The sequence below is a fragment of the Sminthopsis crassicaudata genome, chromosome 4, assembly GCF_048593235.1.
Source record: "Sminthopsis crassicaudata isolate SCR6 chromosome 4, ASM4859323v1, whole genome shotgun sequence".
Classification (NCBI taxonomy): Eukaryota; Metazoa; Chordata; class Mammalia; order Dasyuromorphia; family Dasyuridae; genus Sminthopsis; species Sminthopsis crassicaudata.
In genome coordinates, this window is record NC_133620.1 from 60,134,443 (window position 1) to 60,149,914 (window position 15,472).

Genomic DNA, 15,472 nt, shown 5'->3' on the forward strand with positions numbered 1-15,472 from the left:
GGACTGTGTGAAATGTAAAAACCTCCAGACTAGCTCCACTGAACGAGCAAGTCTTAGCTCCTGGAGCTAGCTGAGTCCAGAGGTAGGCCTAGCTGCAATCACAGTAATTTTTACCTTCCAGATAGCATAGGATATCTTGTGTCTGGGATGGGAAGATTGGGAACCTCTGTTGAAAAGAGAAGCCAGGCAAAGTTGGGCTGCTGAGACACTGCCCTCTGTGAAAAGGAACCAGCACATGCCTGGTGAGCGAAGGAATGGGACAAGGATGCTGCTGACTGCAGGAACTTTTATGAAAGCAGAATTCTTGATTTTGGATCCAGATCACAGGAGAGAACTGAAGGAGAAACTGGCAAATAAGGAACCCAACTATAAAAGTTATTATAGGGAGAGAGAAGATTGGGGTTATCTTCGAAGGAAGATACTAAAATTTTTAAAAAGCCCTTCATATCCCAAAGAATAATATTAAATGGTCACCTGTCCAAAAAGAATTTATAGGAGAATTCAAAAAATATTTAAAATTAAATGAAAAAGGTTGAGGAAACCTAAAAAAATCCTGAGAAAAGAAGATTGTGAAAAGAAAAATCAACTAGAAAAATATTGAGAATATTTTTATTGAAGCTTTTTTGTTTTTTTAAATCATAAGCAAGGATAACTTTTAACCACTGACCCCTGCAAAATGTTGTGCCAATTTCCCCTGCTTCCCCCACCTCTTGTCCTAGATGGCAAGTAATCCAATATATATTAAACATGGTAAAAATATATGTAAATCCAATATAGACATATGTATTTATACTATTATCTTGCTGTACAAGAAGCAGATTCAGAATTTTAAAGAAGAGACTCCTTAAAAACTAGAATTGGGAAAAGGGAAGCTAGTAAAGTTGTAAGACACTAAGAAATAATAAAGCAAAATATAAAGAATGAAAAAATAGAAGAAAATGTGAAATATCTCATAATAAAAACTCAAGAAGAGAAAACACAAGAATAACAAGATTACCTGAAGTTATGATAAAGAAAAAAGGAATCTTGATATAATAATACAATAAATAACTAAATAAAATTGTCCTGAAATTTTAGAACAAGAGGGGAAAGTAGAAATAGGGTGTACCTATCACTACCTGAAAAATGAATGCAAGGAAAAGTAACAGGAATATATATCACAACCAAATTCTGAAATTTCCAGGTCAAGGGAAAAATATTACAAAGCAACAAGAAAAAACTATTCAAATATCTTGGAGCCACAATTAAAATTACATCAGACTCACTAGCTGCTTCTTTTGAAGATTGCAGGTCTTAGAACATACTCTCTATCTCTATCTCTATCTCTATCTCTATCTCTGTCTCTGTCTCTGTCTCTGTCTCTGTCTCTGTCTCTGTCTCTGTCTCTGTCTCCATCTCCATCCCCGTCTCTATATGTCAAAGACCAAAAGAATTGAAGTTGTGCCAGAAATATTACATTAAAGAAATAGTAATTATATGCATGCTCTGCTGTTGCCTGCTCTTGATCTGAGCTAACAATAACCTAAAGGAAATTTTTCTAAAGTTTCTTACTACTCATAATTAATGATCAGGAACACAATTTCTTAAAAAAAATTTCAGGGGTAGTAATCATTGATCTCAGACAAAGTTAAAGCTAAAAGAGAATTAGACAAAAGAGAAAAATAGGGAAACTACATTACATGTTAGCCATATTTATCAATAGTGTTTTAGACTATGTAAAATAACTAGGTAATAAAAGGTTGGATTATTTTTGTAGCATAGGAAATGATGAATTGGGGGATTTAGAAAAAAATATTGAAAGATTTGAACTTATCAAGGATGATATTAGAGACACTGTCAGAGACAAACAACTATAGTACAGCTTTACAAAGATATTTATGAATATACATGTGTATATGTGTATGATTATAGATATCTACATATATGTAAATATACACACACATAGAGAGAGATGTCTATAAATTATACACATAAGTGTGTGTGTGTATACACACAAATGTATCTAAAATATCCACATTTAATAGTCACTTTCTTTGTAGAAGTGGGGGGAGGAAAGAATAAAATAAAAAGTGTACAGAGAATAAAAGAAAACCTACAAGGAAGCAAAGACAAGATGGACAACTCTGAACACAATATGTGATATTTATTATACATGCTTTCTTGAAAGGGAATTTATTTCATATTTTGAATCCTTTTTATGTTCTGCTGTGTATCTGATAATATTTTTTCTTTTTTTTTCTTTTGGATATGTTTAAAATCAATAATTTTAAAATGCCAGGTGGAAAACAAAGAGCTGGCAAAAATGTCTGTGCTGTCCCTTGTCCTCAAATAGAGGAGTTTATGGCTTTACATTCTAATCAGAAAGATAGAAGATACCAAGGAAGTATAAATAACTAGGCTGACTGGATACTGCAAAATTTCACAATGATGAATAAGTATAGTAGGGACATGGTAGAGAAGACAAAGAAGTCCAATGCACCTCAGAGTGCAGAACTACAAAGAATGGGTGGAAATTGCAAAAGTATTCATTTAAATCTGATAGTAGAGAGAAACATTCTCACCAATGAGCTACCCAAAAGTGAAATGGACTTCCTTAGAAAAGAGTAGATTTCCCCTCTTTTTGATGTATTCAAACAAAGGATTTAGGACCATTGTGGACTATGCTATCATGGGTTTTTTAGGTATGCATTATATTAGAAGCTGAGATTCCCTTGAATTTGGAAATCCCACCGTTCTTACTATACATAAAAGGAAATTAGATGTTATTTAGTCCTTGTCACTCAATAGCCTTCCTTCCTCATGATAATCTAAGCTTCATATACTTATGGTTCATTTTTTATTTCTTAACTGCTGACTTATGTGTATGATTCTTGGATCTTCTATAACCTATTACAGCTGCATTTTGCCCAATCCATTTTTCTCTCATTATACAACCAATTTGAGAATAAAGATTATTTCATTTTTGATTTTGTATCTCCAGGACTTACCATAATACTTCCATAAACTAGGTACCAAAAATATATATGTTAGCTTGTAGACAATATATCTCAAAGATTCCCAGTGAGGTGGTCTGATAGTATAACAAATATAACAAACCAAATTATATTTTGAGGTCAGAAGTTTTCAAAATAGAGTATGTGTTTATTCTGTATTTTATATACATATATTCATAAGAGAGATATTTATGAATAATGCAGAAATTAGTGTGATGTATATAGATAATATTTGTGAAAAGTAATAAAGGTATGATAATGTAATGGACGTTTTCATTGGTTTCATAGAAATGATAGCCACATTCATCTATATCAGTTTAAGGGATAGATACTAAAATGGAAATCTGCCTGCCAAAAGGTAACACAATAAGGGAAAAAATAACTCTGAAGTTCATCTTGTACTGACATCCTTAATTTCTGTTCTTATTCTGGCTAAGGTTCTAAATTGGATAATATTCCAGATTATCTCTAAGGATTCTGATTCATCAAAGGCCAATCCAAAATGGAGTTGGCAATTATCAGGGTTTCTATAATGAATATTTAGTTTTTGCCTGTTTGTTTCTCTAGTATAGCTAGAGATTGGCATTTATGGTAGCTGTTGACCTGAACTAATAATAACCTAAAGGAAAATTTTCTGAAGTTTCTTACTGCTCATACTGCATGCCAAGTTAATACTTAAATGGATGCATTACTTAAACCTAAAGAATAACATCATAAACAAATTAGAGGATTAAGAAAGAAACTGCTTTAGTATCCAGGGAAAGACTTTTTATCCAAACGAGAAACTGAGAAGATCAAAAAAGATAAAACAATTTTGGTTATGTAAAATTAAAAGATTTTACACAAATAAAGCCAATGAAACTAAAATTAGGGGATAATAAGTTCTTACAGCAAATTTCTCTAATAAAGATTTCATTTTCAAGATACATAAAGAATTGGCTCAAATTTATAGAAAGGGTCATTTGCCAATTTATAAATAATTAAGGAATATGAACAACCAGTTTAATGAGGAAGAAATATAGTCTTTCTATACATAAATAAAATGGCCCAAATGACTAAAAGATTTAAAATGCATAGCCTTTGGGTGGATGAAGCTCATCAAAAACTGACAAATATTTGAGAGGTTATGGGAAAACAGGCATATTTGCACAGTGTTAGTGGATTACAAATTATTAGGACAATTCTAGGAAGCTACTTGGAAATATTCTCCCTAATTAAAATATGATATCCTTTGACCCAGCAATACCCAGAAATTAGGCACCTACCCTCCCAAACATCAAAAAAATGAAGAAAGAATTTATATGTATAAAAATATTTACATCAGCCAATTTTTTGTGGTAGTAAAGATCTGGACTTTAAGGAAGTGCTTATTGATTAATAGTTGAACAAATTATGGTATATGAATATATTTGAATATTTTATATTGAAATAATAATAATAATAAATATACTTTCAGAAAATCCTGGAAAAACTTATGTGAAATGATGTAATATGAAGCAAATAGATCTTAAACAGTTTGCATAGTAATAATAACATTGTACAAATGAAGAACTTAAACTCAAAAATTCTGATCAACATGTTGATGAACCACATTTTCAGAAGATTTATGATGTAACAAACTGACAGAGGGATGATGGGCTCAGGGTACAGAATGAGACACTTTTTTGGCCAGGGCCAATGCAAGAATTTGATTTGCTCGAATATTCATATTTGTTACATATTTTTTCTTTTCTCTCCTGGAGGGAGAGAAAAGATATTTTTGTTAATTAAAAAAAATTAAATTAAATTGAAATTTTTTAAAAGTCTTGCCAAATACTATTACATTTTATAAAACATACTTTGTAGCATTGGCAAACTACCTCTTCATTGTTCATTCACTTCCTTTAATTTCTGAGAATGATTTGTTCAAAAGAGAATTGATTCTAGTTAGCTTCAGTCTACTTGTCCTGGGTTCTATTTTTCTAAAAATGTTGGCCATTTACACAAATAATATAGTGGGCTCACATTTTCTTTCTGGTCCAGATAAAGGAAAACTGTATCTGAGTGTACAGGGGGTACCAAATACTGTTGTCCTTGTGTTTCCAGTCATTGCCAGCACTGGCTATCAAAACTGCTTATGCTGCAAATAAAATTTGAAATGAAACCCATCTGGTGTTTCTCATTGAATTAGGACCAGAACAGTTCTTTTAAATATTAACAGATGGTTAAATTCTTAATATCAAACTAACATTTTAAAACATCTGAGGGGACCCACTAAAAGGGGAAAAGGATGGAGGGCCATGTGTTTTTTCCATCCCCAAATCCTTTGCTTCCCATCCCCCTATCCTTCCAGGCCACGTGTCAAAGATCATTAGACTTCTATCTCAAGTATTTCTTTATTTCTTAGTAGCTGTGTTTAGGTATCAAGGTAATATAATCAAAAACTCTGGGGATATGTTGCTGTTGGCATATTCAAACAAATTTTATTAGAACAAATTTTTCCTTGTGCTTTTTTCAATAGGAAAAAGAAAAGAAATACATGCTTCCCTTGGACAACCTGAAAGTTCGAGATGTGGAAAAAAGTTTTATGTCTAGCAAGCATATCTTTGCACTTTTTAATACAGAGCAAAGGTAAGAAAATAAAGGAGGTTTTTTCATGGGTTTTGTTAAAGCTAAGATTCAAAAGCTACACACACACACACACACACACACACACACACACACACACAAAATCTCATTATTCTTACCTCTGAACTGCTTGACTTTTGAGATTTCTACTTCCATTTATTTTATTTTTTTTCCTATCCACTATATGGGGTTTTGATAATTTTGTTAGTATGAGAGCTATCTCTCAATGTCAAATTATTTTTTCATGCTTTCAAGAGAGAACCACTAAAAACTTTCCTTTACTTGAATTTAGAATTTATATGCTATTAATTAAAAGATAAGGTGACAGTTAAAAATGTATTAGCCTTATAATTGGAATACTTAGACTTATATCCTGTCTTTACAAGCTACTAATTGTGAAAAATTATTTACTCTGTGCCTCAGTTTCTTCATATTTTAAAATAGGTTTAAGAATTCTACTTCCTACATAACAACAGCATTTAAAGAATCAAAATCGGTTATGAATATAAAGATTTTTTAATGATAAGATCCTATATAAGTTGGACAATTTTTCTCAATACTAACATAATTATCAATTACAATACCTTTGTTTCACATTTGAAATTGTAGAGGTCAAAAATAGCCCATTAAGTAATGGCTACCTGGATATGCATTATGGTTAGAATCCTAAACAGATTATCATATTAATGGGTTTTTTTTGGACAGAGCTTCACAGTTTACAGCATTTATGTAGGAACAGAGTTTTTATATTTACTTTCAAAGATATGATTATAATATATACAAAAATATCACCCCCAGTTTTTGAGAGGCACAATCACCTTCCCATGTTGTTCCCTCTTAGTCTCTGGGAAAGGAATGGGAGTTAGGGTCATAGTTTAGATTAACTCCTTTAGAGAATAGTCTGAAGTTTTCAAAACCTCTCACTCAGGTTCAAGTCCTACGCTTTACCTTCCAGTCTGGTTAACTGCTCCATCCATCCCACAATCCTGGCACTAGTGCCTCTTAGCCACAAACTGAAGACTAACCTCCAAACTGAAACACACGTGTCCATGTCCATTTTTCTGAGCTGGGCTAATAGGGAGATAAGCATAAAAAGGGAAGTATCTCCCCTCCACTTTCCCTAGTTCATTCAGTTCAAGCTTGACTAAAGATGCTCAAGGTAAGATGCTGATAGTTCTATCTATACCAATATTTCCTTCCAGGTAGCCGTTCCATATATACACATGAAGGCTACTATGACCTTTATACTAACATTGTTCACTTAGAGAAAGTGAAATGAATATAATTTACAAGAATGGAAAATTTAAAGTAGGTGTGAAAGTAGGAAATAGTTTTATTTGTTAACTTTTTCCATTAAAAATTGCCTAATTCTGCTTCTGGGAGGCAGTTCTGAAGGAACATCAACATCAGTTTGTGAAATCTATTTTTAACAAGTGCCTCCAGATTTCCTTGTATCTCAATTTATAAATGAATAAAAGTAATTGATTAGGTTCAGGGACTAACCCAGAGTCATCACAGTAAGGTAATGATTGAACAAGACACCAAAGCTACTTCCTTTGTTTCTAGCCTATTGCTCAGTGACTCATTTATAATTTTTTTAAAGCCACCGGAGTGAGAGAATTAAAAAAGAAACATACAAGAACAACAAAGACATCCTAAAAAATTAAATGCCCTTTGAAATTGACATCTTTACCTTAGAGGAATTGGAGCAAAGATACTAAAAATAATGGAGGAAAGAAGGAATAAAAGGAGTTTGCATATACAGAGCAATGGAATGTTTCCTGAATCAGGACCAAACTTGAGCTCATTTAGAGGCCATATTAAGGGGAATTGGGTGTGCCACAAAAGTGAGTTGTAAAGAAGTATTTCACATGGCATGGGCCTGAATCTTCCATGCTCCCACCCTGAGGAGTAGGAAATTTAACTGGCAAATCAGAAGTTAAACTAAATCATGAGTCTTCAGAAAACCTGGGTTGTACAAGATCTAGACATCACCAAAATATGAATTTCTTTGTGACAGAAATATCCTGGAAAAATCAGATCTCTCAGAAGACATTATAATCCCCTTGAATGTGATCTTCTGGCAACTCATGATCTAATCATAACATATCATGTATTCATGACATGTTTCTCTCTCTCTATCTCTTTCTCTCTCTCTCTCTTTCTCTTCAACTGGGTGTTATATCTTTTTCTCATTAAAAAAAAGCTCTTCTGAGTTAATTAATTTGAGAACAGACACCTGACACAGGGATAATTTTAACACCAATATCAGCTGAAATATAAACTATTTCATTTTATGTGCCCTTATTTGGTTAAAAAAAAGTTATTGGTATTTTCTATTTTCTTATTTGTATATGTGTTTTCCTCTGGTCTAACATAGACTCCTTGAGATCAGAGTATATTTCATTTTCAATTTTGTATACTAAAATACCTAGCATAGTACTTGGTACATAGTAGGCTTTTAATAAATGTTTGTTGAACTGACATTAAATTTGCACACATAGATCATAAAGGAGAATAGGAAGTAAATCAACAAGACAACAAGCACACGGAGTTCTTCAAGAATACCAGTTTTGCAATTATGGGAAGGATATATCAGAAAGGGTTAATATTGAGATCAGGGAGCCAATTTTGGAGGCAAATACAATAGTTTTGTTGTTCAGTCATTTCAGTAGTCTGACCTTTCTCCATGATGTTTTCTTGGCAAAGACACTAGAATGGTTTGTCACACTAGAATGACAAACCATTTCTTTCTCCAGGGACAAATAGTGATTAAATGACTTGCCTATGGTCATACAACTAGGAAGTTTGAAATTACATTTGAACTCAAAGTGTCCCTGCCTATAAGTCTAGCACTCTACCTGTTGTGCCTCCTAACTACCTCTAATAGTTTAGATGAGAGATGAAAAATTCCAGATATAAAGGGTCTTGGCCCTAAAATGGAGGTGAAGGGGCAGGTGTCAGAGATATTGGAGAATTACATTCAATAGATATTGGAAACTGATTGAATATGGACTTGAAGAAGGGGAAAGAATGGAGAATGATTCCCAAATGATCAATCTGAATGTAATGGTCATGACTTCAACAGCTATAGGGAGGTTAGAAAGAGAGGTAAATTTTGAGTAGTTCCATTTTGGATATTTTGAGCTGACTAGACATATCTAGGTAGAGATGTCCAGTGGGCATTTTGTAGGTTATGAGACTAGAGCTGAGGAGGAAAGATAACAATTGAAGATGTAAACTTTAAAATAATCTGCATAGAGATGATTATCTGGACCCATAGGAAAGAATTAGGTCATGAGAGAGATTATAAAAAGAACTTTGATATACAGTTATAAATGGGATTGAGGGTGAGAGGAAATGGCTGATGACCACAAAAAATCCTTGCTATAAAAATCCAGGAAAGAGAGACTAGCCAAGATGATGGAGTAGGAGGAAGTATTGAAGTTCAGCTCAACCAACAGTTATAAGAGTATCAGACTAAGTAGTGAACAGAATATGAGAAACCATACCTGAATATCTCCCTCACACCAAATCACAAATTAGGTCTGCAAATAAGTAGTAAGAGTTGGAATTGTGGAACAAGCTAAATAAAACCTTGATCACATAGCTAGACCCCAATAACAGAACAGGAAGATTGGGATTTTACACTCAGTCTCCTATTAAATAGAGAACTGATTCATCAATAAAACTCTATAAAGATAACATCAGACTTAGTCCATAGTCAAAGAATAAGAACACAGTACTATTACTCTGACTTCTAAGGAGACACCTAAAAATGACAAATGTCAAGGCGATTCAAACTGTAGAATTTGGAGAAAGCAACACATTGTCTCTATTTTTTATTTAAGGGCAGAGTTGAAGACTTCTGGCTGAGATGGAGAGGCAAAGGGATAGTATTATGATAATGATAATGATGATGATGAAATAATAAATATTTACGTAGGCTTACTAAGTGCCAGGTGCTGTGCTAAGCTATTTGTGTGTGTGTGTGTGTGTGTGTGTGTGTGTGTGTGTTTATAATCCAAAGTCTAGGGACTTTCCCAGCCAATAAATATTTAAGGACTTGAACTCATCTCTTCCCAACTCCAGACCCAGTTCTTTATCTACTAGGTTACCTATGTGTAAATAACTTGAGAAAATATTTTATTTACATGTCATGGGGAATATAATAGAAAATAAGCCCCCCCCAAAATAAGTCTGGGAGGAGAAGACCCTCAGGATTTCTGGCCAAAACAGAAATAATTGTTGTTTACACTTACTCTGAGCCATCAGAACCTAATAATGACCAAGTGAGGCTTGGGCTGGGGACCTGTGGGTGGCCAATAAATAAGAGTCAGAGTAATTTGGGTTTAAAGAATGGACCACGGAAAAGAAATCTAGCATAAAATTCCCAAAATATCTTGCTAGGTTTCAGTTATCAAAGTTTATATTCCTTTGAGCAGAGCACACACAGGTAAGGATATGATTACTTATATGGACTGAGGGAGAGGAAAGAGAAAAGGTGAAAGATGGCAAGAAGGAAGAAGAAGAGGGAGAAGAATGATGGATGGATGGAAGGAAGGAAGGAAGGAAGGAAGGAAGGAAGGAAGGAAGGAAGGAAGGAAGGAAGGAAGGAAGGAAGGAAGGAAGGAAGGAAGGAAGGAAGGAAGGAAGGAAGGAAGGAAGGAAGGAAGGAAGGAGAGAGGAAGTAAAGGAGGGGCATATGTATCTTAACTTCATTATTTATAAAATAAGGGGATTAGGCTAGATGATTTTCTAGAGACCTAAATCTATATCCCCTTTATCTCTAGAGAACATTTCAAGTCAAATCATGTGGAGAAAGCAGATACTTCATAGTTGTGGGATCCTGGGCAAGTCACTTCACTCTGTTTTTCTCAGTTTCTACACCTGTAAAAATGATTTGGAGCAGGAAATGGCAAACCGCTTCAGTATGTTTGCCAAGAAAAACCTCAAATGGCTGCACAAAGAATCAGACATGACCTAAGTGACTGAATAACAATATATTATGTATTTAATTATCTATATATTAATTATCTATATACATATTCCTTTTCCCCTTCCCCTCCAACTTCTTCCCAAGCTGTAATGCTAATGTCGCCTCCTCTCATGTAGAAAGAAAGCATTGTTTTTTGGAGTTTCTTGTTCTGTTTTGGTTTGGTCTCTCTAGTTCTAGCTCCTAAAATAGTGCCTAGTACATAGTAGATGCTTAAGAAATGTTTATTAAATTAATAATTTAGTCAAATGTGCTGGTGAAAGGCATGAAGGAAATAGTTTGAGAGAATAGCAAAGTAGAAGGAAGGTTTGTTGTTTAAAGATTAGATTGAAACTTGAACAAGTTTAGAGGCAGAAGAGGAGCTGGGAAGGAGGAAACACTCAAGATGTAGAGGAGGAGGAGGTAGGTAATTAATGAAGCAAGGGAAAGTTATCTGGATATTATTAATCAGATCTTTGAGTTCTTTGAGGTTCAAAAGAATCATTAAATAGATCTTCTAAATTTAGATGCAAATTTCACTATGATTTCTTGAAGCACAAAAGGTCTGATCAACTGCCCACCTTTCATTTCTGAGAAATTACTTTTTCAGCCCTCACTGGGTTGCAGATTTATTCCTAAAGCTCATTGAGTTGCTATTTCCACTTTCCATAATAAAGTGTAAAAACAGTTTCTCTGTGGTTCCTAATCATCAAGTGTGTGGGAACTGATGTATTTAACATCCTCCCTTAAAAAGCCTTTATTGTCTTAGTGCAATTCATGTAGTCTTAACTAGATTGGTAAAGCCCATTTTTGATCTACTCTAAACAGAGCTTTGGAGCTAAATTTTCTTAAATGGAAGGATTTATTACCAGAAGCAGTTATTTCTTTGGTTCCTTGGGTTAGTTGGCTGCATACGCTAATGACTGATTCAGCTTACATAAAATTTCATGTAAGGATAAGAATTCAAGCCCCCTTCTGGGTGCTCTTTAAGAAACATGTCAGAGTTATGCCAGAGGAGTTGATTATATTACAGCTTCATAAAACCTTACTTAAATTGTAAGTTAAAAGGTCCCTCAGCTTTTTTTTCAGGGTGGGGGGAGGAGAAGTGAGCATATAGACAGGAGTAATATTTTAGGGCACTAAAATATTCATCCAAATTTCTGTACTATTAGTATTGGTCACACTAGCTATAGCAGAACATTTGCTAATTGTCTTACTTGGTCTTCACTATCCCTGATCAGGCTTGAAACATTGAGGTCATGCTAAGGCCCATTTGGTCCAAGGTATGTTGGCTCCAAAAGTTACTTGGGGTGTGTCTCCTTCCAGAAGGTTGATGGACAGCTGCATTATACTTTCTGACTTCTTTGTGGGGTTCCTATTCTATTTGCTTTTTAAATAAAGCGATTTTCCTTCGAATTCATTTGGTTCCATATCTAGTCTTTCAGTTTCACCTCCTACCAATTCAATCACCTTCCCCCCTCCTTCCAAATATAATTTTTAGATCTATCAGTCCTCCATTTACTTCTTAGTACATTGCTAACACTCAGGGAATGTTAAACAATACCATAATATAGCTAAGTATGTGTGCTTTAGGAATCTTAAAAGAATTGATCTTTAATCTTATTTTTAAAAGACTTCCAATTTTTCTATATGTTAGCTGACAAGAAAAGATAGATTGTTCAATTCATACACTTTTATAACTTAATCCAGCAAAGTATGCTGAAGGCTATATATTTTGGAATATTATATCATGATATGTTGGAAAGAACACTGGATTTGGGGGGCAAAAGAATTACATTCAAATTCTAAGTCTTCCACTTTACAAGATGTGTATATTTGGACAAGACACAACCTTCCTGGTCTCAGTTTTCTTATCAGTAGAGAGGGTTGGATAAGATGATCTTTAAAAATTTCTTGCAGCTTTAATATTCACTATTATTCTTACTAAATGAAAGATTATTTGACATTTTGAGATGACTTTACCTTGGTTCTACCATTTTCGTCTTGGAGATTTTCATTTTCATTTATTCTTTCATAGATGAATAACGTAACCTTAAGCTTAGAAAAGTCTTAAAATGACACAGCTTCTTCTAGTGGAAAAAATGATTCATCCCAAACCCACCTTGTCTCTGCTTTGTAATTCTACACAAAGTGGAAGAATTTGGGTCTCCTAGGCTCCTAGGCTTCTCAGTGTCCACACATTTCCTAATAAAAAAGAAATTCTGTGAGAATTTTTTTTGTCCATTAGTGAAGAAAATTAGCATTGATCAAGGATCCAGGGGTGTTGCTGGGAAAATATAAAATCAGTATGTAGAGATCAAATAAGGGAACATGGTGATTGATAGATAATTTTATCACTGCAAGTTCCCTCTTCCTCCTTCCTTGATAGATAAGAGATCAATGTATCACACTATTGCCAAAGGAAAAATTACAAGAAACCAATCTATTGGGGTCTAAATGGGATGATTGATGGCAGAAGAGTTTCAGATATTTTTAGAACATGACTTGAAGGAAAAAAGAAATCTTTCTTGAAAGTTATTATGCCCAGAAAAGAATACTTAAATTTACAGTCCCATGTAACCAGGTTGTATTTTTATGGGATAGCACAAACTTAAGTATGATCTTTAAAAATTACACAGTTCAGTGGAGTTGGAGGTTTTAGTATAAATCCATTTTGAACTCAATTCTCATGGTTCACAAATAATTTTGTAAGAATTTATTTTAAACTTCCCAAATCTACATTTCTCTATTAGCTTCACCAACACACTTTAAAATGATGATCTTTTGAGAAAAGGTTTTTATTTGATATATAAAAGCTTAGAATGATAGAATAAAGAAACAGGAGAAACTAACTGTAGGGTCACGATGATGATTTCAGTGTCAGATGCTTCCATACTTAACTATTTCTCCTTTTTGTCATGAGAAATACAGTAGAGATTTCAACTATCTTCCCATTAAGAGAGTTGCTTTTTTCCCCATCTCTAAATTTAAACTGACAAACTGTATGCTTTACTTCTCTAAGATTTGTTAAAGCACTCAGATTAATAAGAAAACAAAACATGTATATTTTATCTTGAAAGTTGTTCACAGGACTTTGCTGGGAAATCTTTCTGCCTTGGTTTTTGTCTGTCCTTGCAAAGTTTTTCTTGTCATATTGTTGATTCTGCATATTTCAGCATACCTAATGCCTTTTTTCATCTAAGAAAACCTCAGCAATTAGGAAATAACATTATTAAACTCATTGGAAAAGAGAGGTAATTATTTAAAATAAGAGGCTGCCAATGAATAAATAGGGATGTCAATACTATATCCCTGTTTGATTCATTCCAGACATCAATAACAGTATAACTGGAATCAAATATTATTGGTATAATATTTTAGTGACCTAAGCCTGTGATAATCAGTTTCACAGCTCAGATAAATTCTCATGAAGGGCAACATAATTACTTATGTATGAAAAACCTATGACTTAAAGCAATTAATCTCAAACCCTCTCTTATTGCTTTTTAAATTAAACTTTGAAAGAAAATTGGATGATAATGTTCTATTTAGATTAATATGTGCCTGGCTTTTCAGAGAGGAAAAAACAACTAACTAGTTGGTACCTTTTAGCTTTTCAGAAATTTATTAAACATTTAAGAGAATTCTTTGTATCCAAAACACAAATATAAGAAATAAGTGTATTTATCTAGATTTAGATAATACTTCTTAGAATGTTTTAGTATTTCAAGCAAAGTAAGTGATGGGACTACAGGTTCACATTCTTTCTTTTAGACTTAGATTGTATCTTAAACAGCTAATTTTTGCCAGCAAACAGTTTTAGTCAAAGCTCATGAGACAGTTGTGTACAGTAGGTCCACATCCAAAGACTGAATTGAGGAATAAGCCCCAAAACGCCTGTGCAAAGTTCAAGAACAAAAAGAAATTATGGCTTTCACAGCAAGTTTACTTTTCTTCTAAGATTTCAGAACAAACACTTTGCCCACTCCCCACCTATTTCCCGTAAAAACTATTTGCTGATTGGCACTTTTCCTCACCTCTCAGAAAAGCACTGTAGCTTAGGAGGCAAGTGTGTCTGCATTTGGGAGCAATAAAACAATCCCAGCTGCTATTCATTAATGATAGGGAAGTAATCACAAGTTGTGAAAATGATGCAAAAAGGCTATAGGATTCTTGAGAGAGTGCTTTGGGTTAGAAGGTGAGGGTTGTAGGAGAGAGCCTGGTAAACTATATTACCACTGTAAAAGGTTTTTACAGGTGGTCTGGTATTAATAAACATATAATTAAACTAAAAGCATTTGAAATCCTGATAAATAAGTTGTTCATATTCATAGTTTGTATAGTAGAAAATGTTAGTAGTTTTAAAAATTTCTGATTTGTTGTAAGGGACAAAAGTGCAGTGTTTCCCTTAGGACAAACTAAAGTAGTTTACTGAAATTTCCCAGGCATTCATGTTCAACAAGTTTAAAAACTGAGTATTAGATAAAATCAAAGTTAGATTGTAATAGAATTTCCTTTCAGTCCCTGACTATCTCTTTATAAGAAAGTTTGTGACACAAACTGAATATAGAGTCGGAAGATGTTTAATACTGTTGTTTGGTAATTCTTCAGTTGCCTGACTCCTCCTAACCCCATTTGGGATTTTCTTGGCAAAGAGACTGGAATAATTTGCCATTTCCTTCTCCAGCTCACTTTACAAATGAGGAAACGGACACAAACAGGGTTAAGTGACTTACTCAGGGTCCCACTGTTAGGAAGCATCTGAGATCAGATTTGAACTTAGAAAGATGAACCTTCCTGATTCCAATCCCAGCATTCCATTTACTGCACTAGCTAGCTGCCCAAGAAGATGTGTAATATCCTGCCACAAAAGTATTCTGCTCAGGAAGTAGAGTTG

The 15,472-nt window shown here is 33.8% G+C and overlaps 1 protein-coding gene across 6 annotated transcripts in view; it reads left to right on the forward strand.

The window, feature by feature from the left end:
• DNM3 (dynamin 3) overlaps positions 1-15,472 on the forward strand; it is a 562,491-nt gene that overhangs the window by 385,840 nt on the left and 161,179 nt on the right. For all 6 annotated transcript variants that reach the window (XM_074308351.1, XM_074308353.1, XM_074308348.1 and 3 more), the window contains one exon: positions 5,494-5,603. In XM_074308351.1, coding sequence (XP_074164452.1) covers positions 5,494-5,603 — 110 coding nt within the window. The remainder of the gene's footprint in view (positions 1-5,493; positions 5,604-15,472) is intronic.